The sequence below is a fragment of the Siniperca chuatsi genome, linkage group LG19, assembly GCF_020085105.1.
Source record: "Siniperca chuatsi isolate FFG_IHB_CAS linkage group LG19, ASM2008510v1, whole genome shotgun sequence".
NCBI lineage: Eukaryota > Metazoa > Chordata > Actinopteri > Centrarchiformes > Sinipercidae > Siniperca > Siniperca chuatsi.
This window is the reverse complement of record NC_058060.1, coordinates 23,488,849-23,503,460: the sequence shown is the minus strand read 5'-3', so window position 1 is coordinate 23,503,460 and position 14,612 is coordinate 23,488,849. Positions and strand designations below refer to the sequence as shown.

At 40.0% G+C, this 14,612-nt stretch overlaps 1 protein-coding gene and 1 long non-coding RNA gene across 5 annotated transcripts in view; both read left to right on the top strand.

The window, feature by feature from the left end:
* Window positions 1-830: 830 nt before the first annotated feature.
* The window catches only part of LOC122866834 (gamma-aminobutyric acid receptor subunit rho-3), a 26,420-nt gene continuing 12,638 nt past the window's right edge, over window positions 831-14,612 (top strand). Inside the window, exons 1-3 of one of the 3 annotated variants that reach the window (XM_044176998.1) lie at window positions 831-1,560; window positions 2,408-2,452; window positions 6,611-6,723. In XM_044176998.1, coding sequence (XP_044032933.1) covers window positions 1,424-1,560; window positions 2,408-2,452; window positions 6,611-6,723 — 295 coding nt within the window. In that variant the 5' untranslated portion in view covers window positions 831-1,423. Of the gene's footprint in view, window positions 1,561-2,407; window positions 2,453-6,610; window positions 6,724-8,623; window positions 8,645-14,612 lie in introns of those variants that run through there. The other 2 variants (XM_044176999.1, XM_044177000.1) reach the window with 2 other exon arrangements.
* The window catches only part of LOC122866836, a 4,050-nt gene continuing 935 nt past the window's right edge, over window positions 11,498-14,612 (top strand). Inside the window, exon 1 of one of the 2 annotated variants that reach the window (XR_006375816.1) lies at window positions 11,498-14,237. This is a non-coding gene — a long non-coding RNA (uncharacterized LOC122866836). Of the gene's footprint in view, window positions 14,477-14,612 lie in introns of both variants that reach the window. The other variant, XR_006375817.1, reaches the window with a different exon arrangement.

The following is a 14,612-nucleotide window of genomic DNA, read 5'->3' as shown; positions in this document are numbered from 1 at the left end:
GGGAGATACTATATTAATGAAACATTAGGTAATGATTAGTTCAGTAAATCGACATTCTGACCAATTTCTTCATAAGTTGTTCCTTAACTTCTCATCTTGCTACAGTGATGTAGAAGTGTACTCTAGGGTCTTGGTACACTGTGATGTCACCGATGGGTGTTGTTACAGGCGCAACACACTTGAAACTTTAAACCAGGGAGGGCAGTCAAACCCTGCTTTTCAGCCTTGTGTTAAGTTAAAAATATAGTCTTGTTAGCGTTGAAATGACAGTGATGTTAGCAGAAAATGATCCACTGCATGCTGTGGAAGGCCGGAAACATTACTAACGGTTTGTTTTCTGATTTTTTTTTTGATGACCTTAACACAACAAGCTTAGGTCTCTTGAGTTATTTGTCATGTTGAGATCCCTTTTCCAACAACTCTGAAGAAAGGAAGAAATACCCCAAACTCCTCAATTGCCAAAAACAACGCGAACATGGATGCAACACCTAAAATTGCATTATTAGTGTGTTTGTATGTAGCTGCATGGCTCGTTAGGCAGCACATGCATGCGTGTTGATATTTGTGTGTGTGTGTGTGTTGGGGGGGAGCTTATATCTTCCAGAGGTGTAAGGTGAGGAAGGCGCTACGTGAGCTTGGATTAGACTCCGCTCGCTCCACTCCAGCTCGGATTAAACCTTGGTCGAACTTGACGACCTTTTGTTGTTTGAGCTGCTTCCAAACCCGTGATTCATTTCCTCGCGCAAAAACCTACACACACATACACACACACACACACAAAGTGGAGGTGTGCGCTAACCTCACATAATCACACCAGGTGCCTGTTTTTTCATTGTCCTGCTGAGAAAATCCTGATTACTGATGGGTTTGTGTGTGTGACTGTTTGTAGGTTAGTGAAAGATTGCTGTGGCTGTAGATAAGAGGATTATGGTGGAATTAGTGTCATTCCTCTATCGCCGCGAGGAATAGATTCATATCGATTTTAATCAGAGATAGAAAGATCCACAAAACCGCAGCTAAAACAGACAGAGACAGACCGCGAGAGAGAGAGGAGTGAATGAATCTGGGGGGACGGCAGAGACAACAGAAGATTCCTGGAGCTCATCGCAGCCGGGATGTTCAGCTGGAGACTGAGGAGCTGCACAAACACCTGCTGCAGAGATATATGCGTGTGAAGATACACGTAGGAACATATATATGTGCATTTAAGAGAGAACTTCAAGATATCACTCATGTATTTGCCTTGTTTGGATGTCTTGCCTGTGTTCTGGAGCTCTCTGGTTGAGGAAACCTCCAGCCACCGTGGGATGCGTTAGTCTGCAGGGTGGTCTGGCCGGTTGACTGCAGAGACGTGGAGCTGGTGTGTGTCGCTGCGGCCGGGATGCTGGCGTTGTGTCAGTTGTGGCGGGGAAACCTGTGAAACATGAAGGTGGACGTGCTGACTTGCCTGGCTCTGGCTGTGGCCAGCCTCGTTGCCATGGTGACCGGCGGTCGCAGCTCTGGACGCAGGAAGCACAAGGAGGTCTTCCTCGGGGAGAACAGGAAGTTCAAGTTTGGAGGGTGAGACGCACAATAGTGCAGAGGATTAGTTGCATCTTTCTCAAACCAGACATACTGTTTGTGCTTCTTAAACTTTAATGTTTTGGCCACTTGAGGGCAGCGCAACACGCTGTAAACACAACATCGACATATTATCACCTTACAAAGTTTCTATGGCGCACCTGTTAGCAAATATTTGCATATTTACACATCCAACAGCAACATTAGCATTCATTCGGAGTCGTGTTTGTGGCCACCATCTTAGTTTAGCATGTTAGCATGCTAACATTTGCTAATTAGCACTAAACACAAACTACAGCTGAGGCTGATGGGATTGTCAGTAGTTTTGCAGGTATTTTTGTATTTGGTCAAATCCCACACACTGGACCTAGACCATGATGCATTGCTGTAGATGAAACTACCCAACAGTATATAAAACAGTTAAAATGAGCTCAACCTTAAACATCTGCAGCAGTAAAATTCAACACTCACATTAAGTTAAATTTAGCTGATAATACTTTTACTTCAGTAAGGTTTTGAATGCAGGACTTTTACTTGTAGTGGAGTATTTCCACAGTGTGGTATTAGTACTTTTATTTAAGTAAAGGATCTGAATACTTCTTCCACCACTTCCTACAGTAGGAGGTTTGTCAGAAAGCTGTGATTTCACTTCCAACGAACACTCACACAGAGGTTCCCGTGGTTCCATCACTTTTACTTCCCTGTTTCACATAAAAACCACAAATGACCACTTATTGTTGGATTATTATAAAAAGTTAAGTCACAGCAATATCCTTCCCTTAATGTTATTTTATGTACCAAAAAAATGCTCATTTTTCATTGACTGTGCTGCTTTTATTGCTCACAGCAGACGGCTGACCACTGCAAGAAATATCCCAGCTTTTGGCAAAGGGTGAGCTCCTCAAACAAGGTTTATTTGTCTAATAGAAAAAAAACAGCTTTCCTGGAGCTTCTCTTGGAAAGAATGAATGAATGCAGCTTCAGTTCTGTGCATCAAGTTAGTGTTAGTGAGTAAAATCACTGAATAGATTTCTATCAAAACCTTATATTAAAATGCATAAACCCAATAGTGGTGAGCAATAATCATCCTCCTCGGAAAAATGTTGATTTTCAACACAAATATGGAGAAAAACTTAGAAATAAGACAACATCACCGAAGCATTGAATTGTAGTCATTTTAATTATTCAGGTTTAGCTTTAGGATAAGAGTAGTTAAAGGAGGGAAAGAGTCAATTTAAAACAATAAAGAATATAAAAGATATTTGTGCTTTGGTGAGGAAACATTTAAAAAAAAAAAAAAAAGAGGACAAGTTCAGAGTTTCTATCATTAATTGGAAATATTCAGATTGAGTCTGGTGACATGGCAAAAGTTTTATTTGAAATCTGTGACTGCTGCAGAAAAAGCTGCAAAACAAGACACACTGTTGTAGGCTTTTGACTAAGGTGTTGAAATAATATTAACAGCCCCGTCCTGTGTTTTATTACATACTGCACACTGCACTCATTCAGTCTCTGCAATAGAAGCCTGATTATTAAGATGTTATCTGAGAAACTGTTTGTTCAACCCACATTTTGCTCTTTCTTTGTTACAACGGCTGACAACTGATGTGTGTGTGTACCAACAGTGAGAAAACAATATAACCTTGATCCAGAGTATAATGTCACAACCCCGCCCTCATTGTCTGACTGACAGATGATCTGTGGGAAATGCATCGCGGAAGCAACACAGAGATTAGTAACACAGAAATGAATCAGTGGTGGAATGTAACTAAGTAGATGTACTCAAGTACTGTGCTTGACTAACTGTACTTAAACTACCCAACAGTGTATACAAGTACAGCTGAAACTATCAGTTGATTAATCAATTAGTCGATTGATAGAGAATCAATTGGCAACTATTTTGATAATTTTTCTTGTAAAAACGTTTCCAGCTGCTCAGATGTGAAGATTTGCTGCTTTTCCTTTGAATGATTGTAATAATTGTAATGTTTCGTTGAGCTTTGGGCTCTGGGTCGTTGTGACGGCGCTTCTCACTATTTTCACAAGTTTCACAAACCAAACAATCATCGTTTGTCATACAAAAACATTTCATGTTTCCAGCTTCACAAATGGGACTTTTTACAAACCAAACAATCAATCGATTGATGGAGAAAAGAATCAGCAGGATGAATCCAGAATGAAAACAATCATCAGCTGCAGTCCGATTCAAAATGAGCTCCAGCTCAACCAGCTGCAGCAGCAACATCCTGGTTTTACATTAATGCACGAGGAATAATAATATAATGATATAATAAACAACAGTACAACAGTCACAGGGACATTTTCCTGCACCGAGTACTTTTACTTTTAATACTTTAAGCACATTTTCCTGATTACACTCACATACGTTTACTGAAGTAACATTTTCAATGCAAGACTTTTACTTGTAACAGAGTGTTTTTACAGTGTGGTGTCAGTACTTTTACTTAATTAAAGGATCTGAATACTTCCTCCACCACTGATGATTTTCCAATGCTAAACACATCGCACAGATCTGATTAATTTAATATCCATATTTTCTGCTGACGCTCTGAAAGATGGCAAATTAGCATATTTCCCAAACGGTTGGAGTGTTCCTTTAATGAAGACTTGAATTACTTTAATCAACTATACAGCTGTGTGTGTGTGTGTGTGTGTGTGTGTGTGTGTGTGTGTGTGTGTGTGTGTGTGTGTGTGTGTGTGTCAGTATAGTGTTACAGCAGTGTGGTTATGGTTGAATGCTGCTGTCGACAGCAGCAGCCAGGCTGCCCTCATCTGTCTTTCCTGACCTGAGGTTTTATGTGTGTGTGTGTGTGTGTGTGTGTGTGTGTCTAGTCCTTCTATCTTTATGAGGACCAAATGTCTCCAGAACAATATGACGATTTTGTCATTTTATTTGTCTTTACTTTCAGTGAAGTTAATTTTAATTAATGTCATTCTAGAGTTAAATTAGTGGTTAAGATTAGGTGGAGTGTTGAGTTTAGTTAATTAAATTAGCTTCAGGGTTGAGATTATTGTTCAGTTTTGTTTGTTTTGGGGCATTGCAGTGTTTGTTTCAGGGTTAATTTAAGGGATTATGTAGATAGGATTTGGCTCAAATATATTGTCTGACCTCACAATAATAGGAGACCAAAGGTGTGTGTGTGTGTGTGTGTGTGTGTGTGTGTGTGTGTGTGTGTGTGTGTGTGTCAAGGTGTGTGACTTTCAAAGAGGCTTTTCATCCATCAGCAGAGAAAATCTCAAACAGCTTTTATCTCTTTTCCCACCGTGTGCTCACCTGTGCACCGCACGTGTGTGTGTGTGTGTGTGTGTGTGTGTGTGTGTGTGTGTGTGTGTGTGTGTGTGTGTGTGTTTCTACCCCTCTAAACAAACACACACACACACACACACACACACACACACACACACGCGGTGCAGCATGTAGGGAGTCAGGCATGCTCAGGCTGTAATTACACCTGACTGTCGTCTCGTCGGGGTTCCCCTGGTTGAATGTCGGACTAACACAGTAGTTTCTAGTTTATTTAACTGCACACTGTGTTTACTTTATGTTGCCTGAGGACAGCATCACTCGAAAACACTCAAACACGAGTACATACGAACTTTGCATTTCTTGTATTGCTTCTGCAAACACTCATGATGTAACGTCACATTTAGATATTTCAGATAACTTCAGAGGGTTGAGCTTGAAGGTTCATTCTTGAAATTCTTATCTCAAGGTCCACTTACTTTGACTTTCAGGTCATTTCAGCCACACGGCATGGTCTTCGTCAGTGCCCAATACCAGAGACCATCCTTGCACAGAGAGGTTTTCATCTCCTCTGATATACAAGCTGTTATTGTGTAACCGATATTGCATACTTAGGTCAAGAGATAACAGCTAAACAATCTCCATGACAACTGCCGATGAAGGTCACAAGCTGTGGCTGAAAGCTCTGGAAAAAACAAGAAAGTGGACCTTGTGATGAGTATTCATTATTCAGATCTTTTACTGAAGTAAAAGCACTAATAAAAAAGTCCTGCATTGAAAATGTTACTTCGGTAAACGTATGTGAGTGTAATCAGGAAAATGTGCTTAAAGTATTAAAAGTAAAAGTACTCTGTGCAGGAAAATGTCCCGTGACTGTTATATATTATATCATTAGATTATTATTACTCATGTATTAATGTAAAAGCAGGATGTTGCTGCTGTAGCTGGTTGAGCTGGAGCTCATTTTGTATCGGACTGCAGCTGATGATTATTTTCTCCATCAATCGATTGTTTGGTTTGTAAAAAGTCACATTTGTGAAGCTGGAAACATGAAATAGTTTCTCAATTAATTTTCTGTCAATTGACTAATTGTTTCAGCTGTACTTGTATAAACTGTTTGGTAGTTTAATTAATAACAAAAAATCATATTTTATAAGCTCTTTGTATGTTTGTGTGAAAAGATCCTAATTTGTAACATAACTAGTAGCTAAAGCTGTCAAATAAATGCATTGAAGTAAAAAAAAAAGTACAATATTTCCCGAATATTTGAAATGTGGTGAAGTAGAAGCATAAAATACTCAAGTCAAGTAACTGTTATGATGCAGAAAGATAGTTGACAAATTTCAAAAGTAATTTTTCATCCCACTCTGACTTTAATATGAAGGTTGAGGAACAAAGGCCTCATGGGAAATGTAGTGTAACATGCTCATTATTTGCATTACAGTGATATGCACTGAGGATTGTTTTGGAACATAATGAAACGCTTTGTGTGTGAGATAGAGAACGTGTGCACACGTGTGTACGCGTGCATGTGTTTGTTTGTTCGTGGAGCCGTGCCACGCCTTTGATTAAGGTTATGGTTTTGGCAGGATGAGAGCGAGCGGCAGGGAGGGAGGGGGAGGACAGAGAGGGAGAAAACCACAAACTGTGTTTTCTATAATCAAAACCTGCAATTACAGCCGTAATACAAGAACTAATCACTTATCACACTGTCTGTCTGTGTGTGTGTGTGTGTGTGTGTGTGTGTGTGTGTGTGTGTGTGTGTGTGTGTGTGTGTTTCTGCAGGCGCATTGACTACAAACTGAAGAGGCAGGATAGCACCAAAACGCTGCTAATAAAAAGTGAACAGCTGCTGAGAATCGAGGAGCACGACTTCGCTATGAGGCCAGGCTTCGGAGGTCAGACACACACACACTTGTCTTTATATACTTGTGAGGACCCTCATTGACGTAAACCTACCTCTAACCTTAACCTTGAAACCAAGTCTTAACCTTCAAACAGTCCTTTGAAGTAGTGAGGGCCGGCCAAAATGTCCTCACTACAATCATTTAAAACTGAAATTGGTCCTCACAAAGATAGGAATACAAACATACACCCCCCCACAAACACACACACACACACACCCCACACACACACACACAAAGGCACACCTCATTTCATCTCTGATCCCTGATAATTTAATCCACTCACTCACACGTCGTCCAACATAAAAAAAAAAAATCTCTCCTCGTCCCACGCTGATGATGCGTAATGCCGTGGTTTGATGATGCGATGATGGGCACTGGGTCACCCAGACAACGGGATGTGTCAGTCCAAAAATCACCAGCACTGACCCAGATTACACCATCGTGTGGCAGCACGAGTGTGTGTGTGTGTGTGTGTGTCAGAGCATTAATGCATTTCAAATACAGTAGGACTCTGTGTGCTCACTCAAATGTGATTGTGTGGGGTTTGGCAATATAATGAGTGCCTTTCTGTGTGTGTGTGTGTGTGTGTGTGCATGTGTGTGTGTGTGTGAGTCGGGGGGATTCATGTTCATTAATCTGGATTATTTTCCAGGTCTGGAGCAGATGGGGGGGTGGGAAACTAACTGACGTCTGCCATGAAGATCATCAGAATCAAACACACGACAATAGATGCAACAACAACAGTTGAAGCAAAATGGAAACTGTTTTCATAATCGGCATTGTGGATTAAAATAATATCAGTGTATGAACTAAAATCTCTCGAGGAGATAGACATTGTACAACTATTAGTATCTCTGTGTATTTAGATCAGAAGGTGGGAAGTACATTTACTCATCTTTTCAGGATTCTGCTACTTGAGTATTTCGATTTTTTGGGAGATTTTCTGCTTTCCCTCCACAACATTTCTGAGGGAAATATTGTGCTTTTTCTTCCACTGCATGTTTCTGAAGGCTGGAGTTACTGGTTACTTTGCAGACACACATTAAATGAATTAATATCTCTGTTGTCGGGTAAAATTATTACCCAAAATGCAAACTTTTCATGAATTCTTTTTCGGGAAGAGGCTTTTTCAGACCTCATTTTAGACGTCATGTAAAACCTTCTGTCTGTCTTTTCTAAACCAGCCTTGGCCTCTAAGAATTACGATTATATACTACTAAATAGTTGTGTCTAATACATTTTGGAGTAAAGATGTAGGGAGGTGGTCCGGGTGGATGGTGGCCATACAAATCTCAAGACTTCGTCACCAGACTGAGAACGGGCTTCGAGTCCTGAGTTTAGGCAACAAAAGCACGTTGGTACGGTTGGGAACAGATGGTGGTTATATATTTAACTGTTTAACCTCAACGTTTTAATATTTAGTGCTTTGAGTTGCTTTAACACATTTAATACATACAATCAGAGGATGTTTTGCAGATATGTTCAATACAAACGTTGTCCGATTTAAACCTATATTTTAGGAGACAGTCTTTCCTCCAAAACAGCTCGTGTGTGCATTTTTTTAGCCGGCATCTCAGTCAGAGTATTACCATTTTATGCAGCTTTATACTTCTGCTCTACTAAGTGTTCCTCCTCCTTCCTAAACGAAATAAACTATTTAAACCCCCTTTGGATCAGCTGGAAAATGGTGGTGGTTCTCACAGGACAGCGATGCTACAAACACATGATGACCTTATAGACCATGATGCATTGCTGTAGATTAAACTACCCAACAGTATATAAAGCAGTTAAAATGAGCTCAACGTTAAACATCTGCAGCAGTAAAATGCAACACACACATTAATGCAGCAGGAATATTAATCCAGAAGCATCAGATATAATAAAACACTGACGGGGAACATTTTACTGCACAGTGAGTACTTTTACTTTGATTCTTTAAGTACATTCTGCTCATAATAGGCTACTTACATACTTTTACTTAAGTAAAATTTTAAATGCAGCACTTTTACTGTAACAGTATTTTTGCAGAGTGGTATTGCTACTTTTACTTAAGCAAAAGATATGAGTACTTCTTCCCGCACTGCCTACATTAAAACAAGGCAGGAGGCTGCGTCAGTCGGGGCATGTTGTTTTGGGTATGATGGTGAAATATGATCGGGCTGGTTTGAATAAGACATCCATGAGTTTGAAGGTTCATCAGATGTTAAAACACTGGACGGTAGTTCATAATACTGACATACAGGATTAAACAACTCTGGAAAGTTATCACGGCGGCAAATATTTCATCTTTTGTCTCGACGATTGCCATGGAGTATTTCTACAGCAGCAGTCTGATTCAAGTGGCTGGCTGTTGCCTGTTAGGAAGGTTAGGAAATGATTCTGGTCACGGTTGAAAGAAAACCAACACTGACTGTTGGTATAAACAGGATTCGAACTGTGGTCTCGAGTTTGTGCGTCCAGTCATTGATCCTGACCAAAGAGGTTTTTACAGTCATTATTTGCACGACCACAAGAGGATGCGTGTCAAAAAAATGTAAACACAGGTCTTTTTAAGTTTTTGAACAAAGGACAATGCTGTCATTTGTCTGGGGATGACAGTCTCTTCCTTTCATTCTTCAATTAATCTCAAAACGTGAAAATCCCTAAAACTGGACCTTCAAGGTTTTTTTTATCAAAACTCTACTCTTTGTCACTATGAGGACCTCTACTTTAGACTGTAAAACTCCCACGACTAAAACTTTTTGGACCCTCACATTTGATTTCAGTAATTTTATAAAGTTACAGTATTACAGTGTTTTTGTACCACGAGATTCTCTTACTTTGTGACCAGTGATGGGAGATGTGTTCGAATCCTTTACTTACTGGCGATAACTGTAAAAAATACTCTTATTACTTTACTTTAAAGTAAAAGTCATGCATCATCATAATGTTTTCTTAATTAAAAGTATGTAAGTATAATTAACAACATTTATTTGAAAGATAAAAGGCCACTGTCAGAGTGATATTATTATATATTACACTACTGGATTATTATTACTGAGGCATTAACATATAAGCAGCATCATTTACTGTATGACATTTTTTGAGCTGCAACGATTAGTCGATAAACTGGTTAGTAAGTAGAAAGGAAAGTAATCGTCAACTATACTGATAATCGACGAATCATTTCAGTTCGTTTTCAAGCAAAAATACCGAACATTTGATGGTTCCAGGTTCTCCGATGTGAGAATTTGCTGTTTTTCTTGGTCTTACATTACAGCAAATTAATTTTTTTGGAGTTTTGAACTGTTGGTTGGGACATTTAATGACTAGAATATTGTGATGGGTATTTTTAACTGTTTTCTGATGTTTAATTGATTAATGGAGAGAAAATAAGCGATAATAAAAACAATAGTTACTTGCAGCCCCTACATATTCTATAAGCTCATTATTGGTTTTTAAAATCTTAATCTGCACAGTAAACAATATCTGTAGTTGTCATATAAATCTAGTAAAAAGCACAAAGTACCTCTGAATGGTGGTGAAGTAGAAATATGAAGTAGCATTAAATTAAAGTACTCAAGTAGAGCACAGGTTCCTTCAGAAGTGTACTTAAATACAGTGAATGTTTCACAGCCACACACAGCCTCCTTGTTGCCATCGCATCTCCCCCCCTGTCTCCGTCTCTTCAGTCTATGGTTGGGTGGTGTCCTGCATGTCTCTGTGGTCCTGCCTGTCGCTCAGGGTGGGGACAACAACAGCACCACTGTCCGCCCCACGGCCCTGCGGCATTTCCACGCACTATAATTTTACACAGAAGGAAATCTCAGCTTCTTCTGCCTCAGATAAGCCTATAGCTGCTCTGTGTGTGTGTGTGTGTGTGTGTGTGTGTGTGTGTGTGAGACCCAAGAAGCCGAGGAATCAAAACCATTCCCTCCTCAGATCTCTCCAGGGACCAGAGTCCTGAAATACACCATGTGACATTTCTTGTTATTTCCTGCATGTGTGACAGACATGGAGTGTTTCTATATCGAGGTCAAGGACGTCTATAAAGTTAAATTAATCCCTACAAACTTTGCTATAAACTTCCCATCAGGTCTTTCTACATTATAGTTAGACATCATGAAGCCAAATGCTTGTAACTGCAGGGCCTGTATTCTGCTGGTTGTGTTTTGGCCCCAGTTTCAGGTAACAAACCTCGGATCTGATTGGCAGTTTCATTCCTGTCGTTAAAAAAAAAACAGGTTTGGCAGTTTTAAAGGTTTTTGTTGATGGAGAGTTTGTTTACCACTGAGGTTCGACAGGAAGAGAATTGTCTGAAAAGGTGTCAGTGTCAGTTATCAGAAGTCTTTTCTCCTCCTTCTTGAAAGTCAGTCTGCAGGCAGCATACCATCACATACTCCACTTACTTTTCTTATTAATCGAGTTCATTTTGTTACCTGTTTTTGTGTGTTAATATTCCAGTTGTGGTTTGAAAAAAGAAAGTCGAAAGGGTATTCCACGGATTTACTATTAAAACCATTAAAATGAACGGTCAAAATCAAAACAGAGGCTGCGATATCCTGACTTTTAGTCTCTAGTGTGGGTCAAGCTCCAAAAACACAATGTTGTGTCGAACCAACAGTACAAACCTCGAAATTACTAAAAAAAATAAATTAAAATGAAAAGGAAAATGAGTAAATCCTCACATCTGTGAAGCTGGAACAATGAAATGTTTTTGCATGAAAAATAACAAGCGATTATCAAAATAGTTGCCAATTAATTTTCTGCCAGTTTACTAATTGATTATTCGTTTCAGCTGTACTTGTACCTGTTGGGTCGTTTCATTTCTAACAAAACAAAATGTTTTATAAACTCTTTGTATGTTTTGTGTACAAAAGTCTTAATTTGTAAAGTAACTCATAATTAAAGCAGTCAGATAAATGCAGTGAAGTAAAAAGTACAATATTTCCCTCGGAGGTGTAGTGGAGGAGAAGTGGCATAAAATTTAAACACTCGAATAAAGTACAAGTACCTCAACTTTGTACTTAAGTACAGAACTTAGTCAGTAAGAAGTAAGCTGCTTTGGATAAAGCCATCTGCCAGATGAATGTGATGGAAATGCCAAATGATTTTCATACTGTACAAGATTTAAATGACCTGGAACACAATGGATGCTTGTAACTGCAGGAGAAATACCTCCTACAGTCTAAAACACAGCAAAAATATACTGTTTCCAAAATGGTTAGCCACGATGTAAAGCAAACGCTATTTGCAGTGTGCTTCAACATGGAAAACCACTGGTGCGGTTCTTTAAAGGTTTAGTAAATAAAGGGTGTGTCGGTGTGTGTGTGTGTGTGTGTGGGGCTGGAAACGTACAGATACTTCAGTGAGCAGAGCTTTCATTACATTACAGTATTTCAGCTGTCAGTGTTACGCATGGCTGGGTTGACTCAGTGTGGATTGTGTAGGAGTCTGACGTTCATGTGTTCGAAAAGCTGCACAGAGAATCACCTTTTAATCCCTCTCACCTCTCCCCCCTCCTTCGATTGTTGGCGATAGAGAGTCAAATCAAAACAGTGGCGATGGAGGCTGGAGAGAAACATCCCGCGACCTTAAAGCTGCATTATGCTGCTTATGACTGCATGAATTGATCAATTTTTCGTCGTTGGGTTCGGGGATTAAACGACTCGTTCTAAAATGCTGAGCACACAAACATTATGGGACAAAAAAAAACATTAAAGCTGCACTGGGCAAGATTTTTATGTCTTATTAAGGTAAATCTGCAGCAGCTCACTAACTGAGATGTTGTAGATTTATCCAAATAAAAGTCCAGAGCTGGATTTAGTGACTAGCAGGACAATCTGTGCAACACACAGACAAAGGCAAACAATGAACTTTTGTTAGTATCCTCTTTACTTTCATTTTGAAAATACCTGCACACACAGAAGAGTTAGCGGCATTGGTTCACATATTCAGGCTGTCAGTCACATAACTACCCTCACTAATGACATTGCTTAATAATGTAGAAAAACTGACTACCTGAGGCTGTTAACTGATTTTCTCTGTTAGGGAAACAGGCTGAGCAGGAACAATCATGACCAACTTTTCCTCCAGCTTCCTGGTTTGTACCTGAACTTGAGGAAAAACGGCACGTCTGTATTTTTATCTGACAACGACATGCTTTCTTTTTTCTCAACATTTTTCTCTCAGTGTGCTTTTCTAGAACATTTGAGGCTCATTGTGCAGATGAATCCAAGGCTTCTGCAAAAAAAAAAAATCAATGCTTCTCAGTAACTTACTCATCAACTTGTTTACATCAGCTGATTAGAAAAAGATGCATCCATTAAAATCACAGCCATAATGTCCAGGGTTCAACCCCCCTGCAGCAGCCATTGTTGCCCAGTCAGAATAGAAAGTGGCAGATCGAAATTAATTTGTGTGTCCTTGCGAAATAGGTGGTGCTGGATCCAGACCTCTGAATTGCTGTCATTACTATAGGTCTGGTGTTGTGCTCATTGACGGTGTCAGGTCAGCTTGACTCTTGCGCCACATTTATTATCTGCTCTCTGTTTATGACATTCATACTCTCCTGTTGTGGTGGGAATTTCTGTAATAAAGAGCTCACAAACAAAGAGTGTCTTTCTGAGTTTTATTGTTACACTTGCGCGAGCGGGCACAAACAACCTTCACTGGAGTTTCCGGTTGAGGAAGCAACTCCTCCTTCTCTCAGTATCCATTTATACATTTCTGTGATCACCGTGACCTTGGAGTGAAAGCCTGTAACTCGTCATCACTAAACAGACAGTCAGCAGCTGCATTCTTGACAATTAAAGCACTGTCTTTGCTGGTATTGTTCCAAGACACACTTGCATACCTGCTTAATGATCACACTGTGGTAATATGCTGGAACATCAGGTCACTCAAGGATAGGGCTATATTTCTAAGAACTTAGTCTCATATAAGGACATCAATTTGCACAGCACACAAACCGCAGTTCAAGAAAAAAGAACAGTTATGCCTTTAAAAGTGCTTTTCTGCTACAGAGTAAAAATTGTATTTTCCAGTATACTGTCATTTCAGATCCTGCCACTCCCTCCTGCCCTGCAGTAACCCCTGAGTTCCTGCCGTTCCAGATCACCTGACCCGCCCCGCCCACCTGCACACCTGTTTCTACTTCGTCATTAGCCTTGCAGTATATATTTTTCCCTGCCTGCCGGCCTGATTCCTGCCTGTTTGGATCCCTGCCTTTCTGGCTTCTGCCCCTTTGCCTGCTCCCTATCTGTAGAAGTTTGCCCTTTCTTTCAAGTCTGCCTGGTTTTTGATAACAAGTAAAGCTGAACATTTTACTTTACCTGCCTGGTATCTGAGTTGACCTGATTTTACCGAGCTGTTTCCCCTGGTCGGAAAAACAACCAAAAGCGTTGCATGTTGGATTAAGAACGGGGACATCATCTTCACTTCGCTGCCCTCTGTAGCAGAGCCAGAAAATTAGCAACAGAAAAATTTGCCGTGGAAGTGTGGATGAGACGGACAGAGCTGTACAGGTTGTTGTTATTGACTTGTTAAAATTACAAGTCTTAAAACAACATACTTCATGACAGATGTTAAGCTAACTGCTCTGGGCAGCCGCTACTGTAGCTTCCATGTCAACTGAAAATGATTTCAGCAGAACGGATACGTCACTTGCTACAAATTGGTTAAAGAAAAACAACCCCCCCTACCCAAACAGGAAATGGCTAACAGGAACACAATGTCAGACTAAATAATGAAGAGAAATTAAATGGTAATTCAGTCTGATTCAGTCCATTTGGTCGATGGTGCGAATTAGTTAAACCCTACACAAATCCACTGATCACGATGACTCCCTTTACATGCATGAAGTTCCAAAGCTGGGTACATCATCCTTAACCTTTGACCCC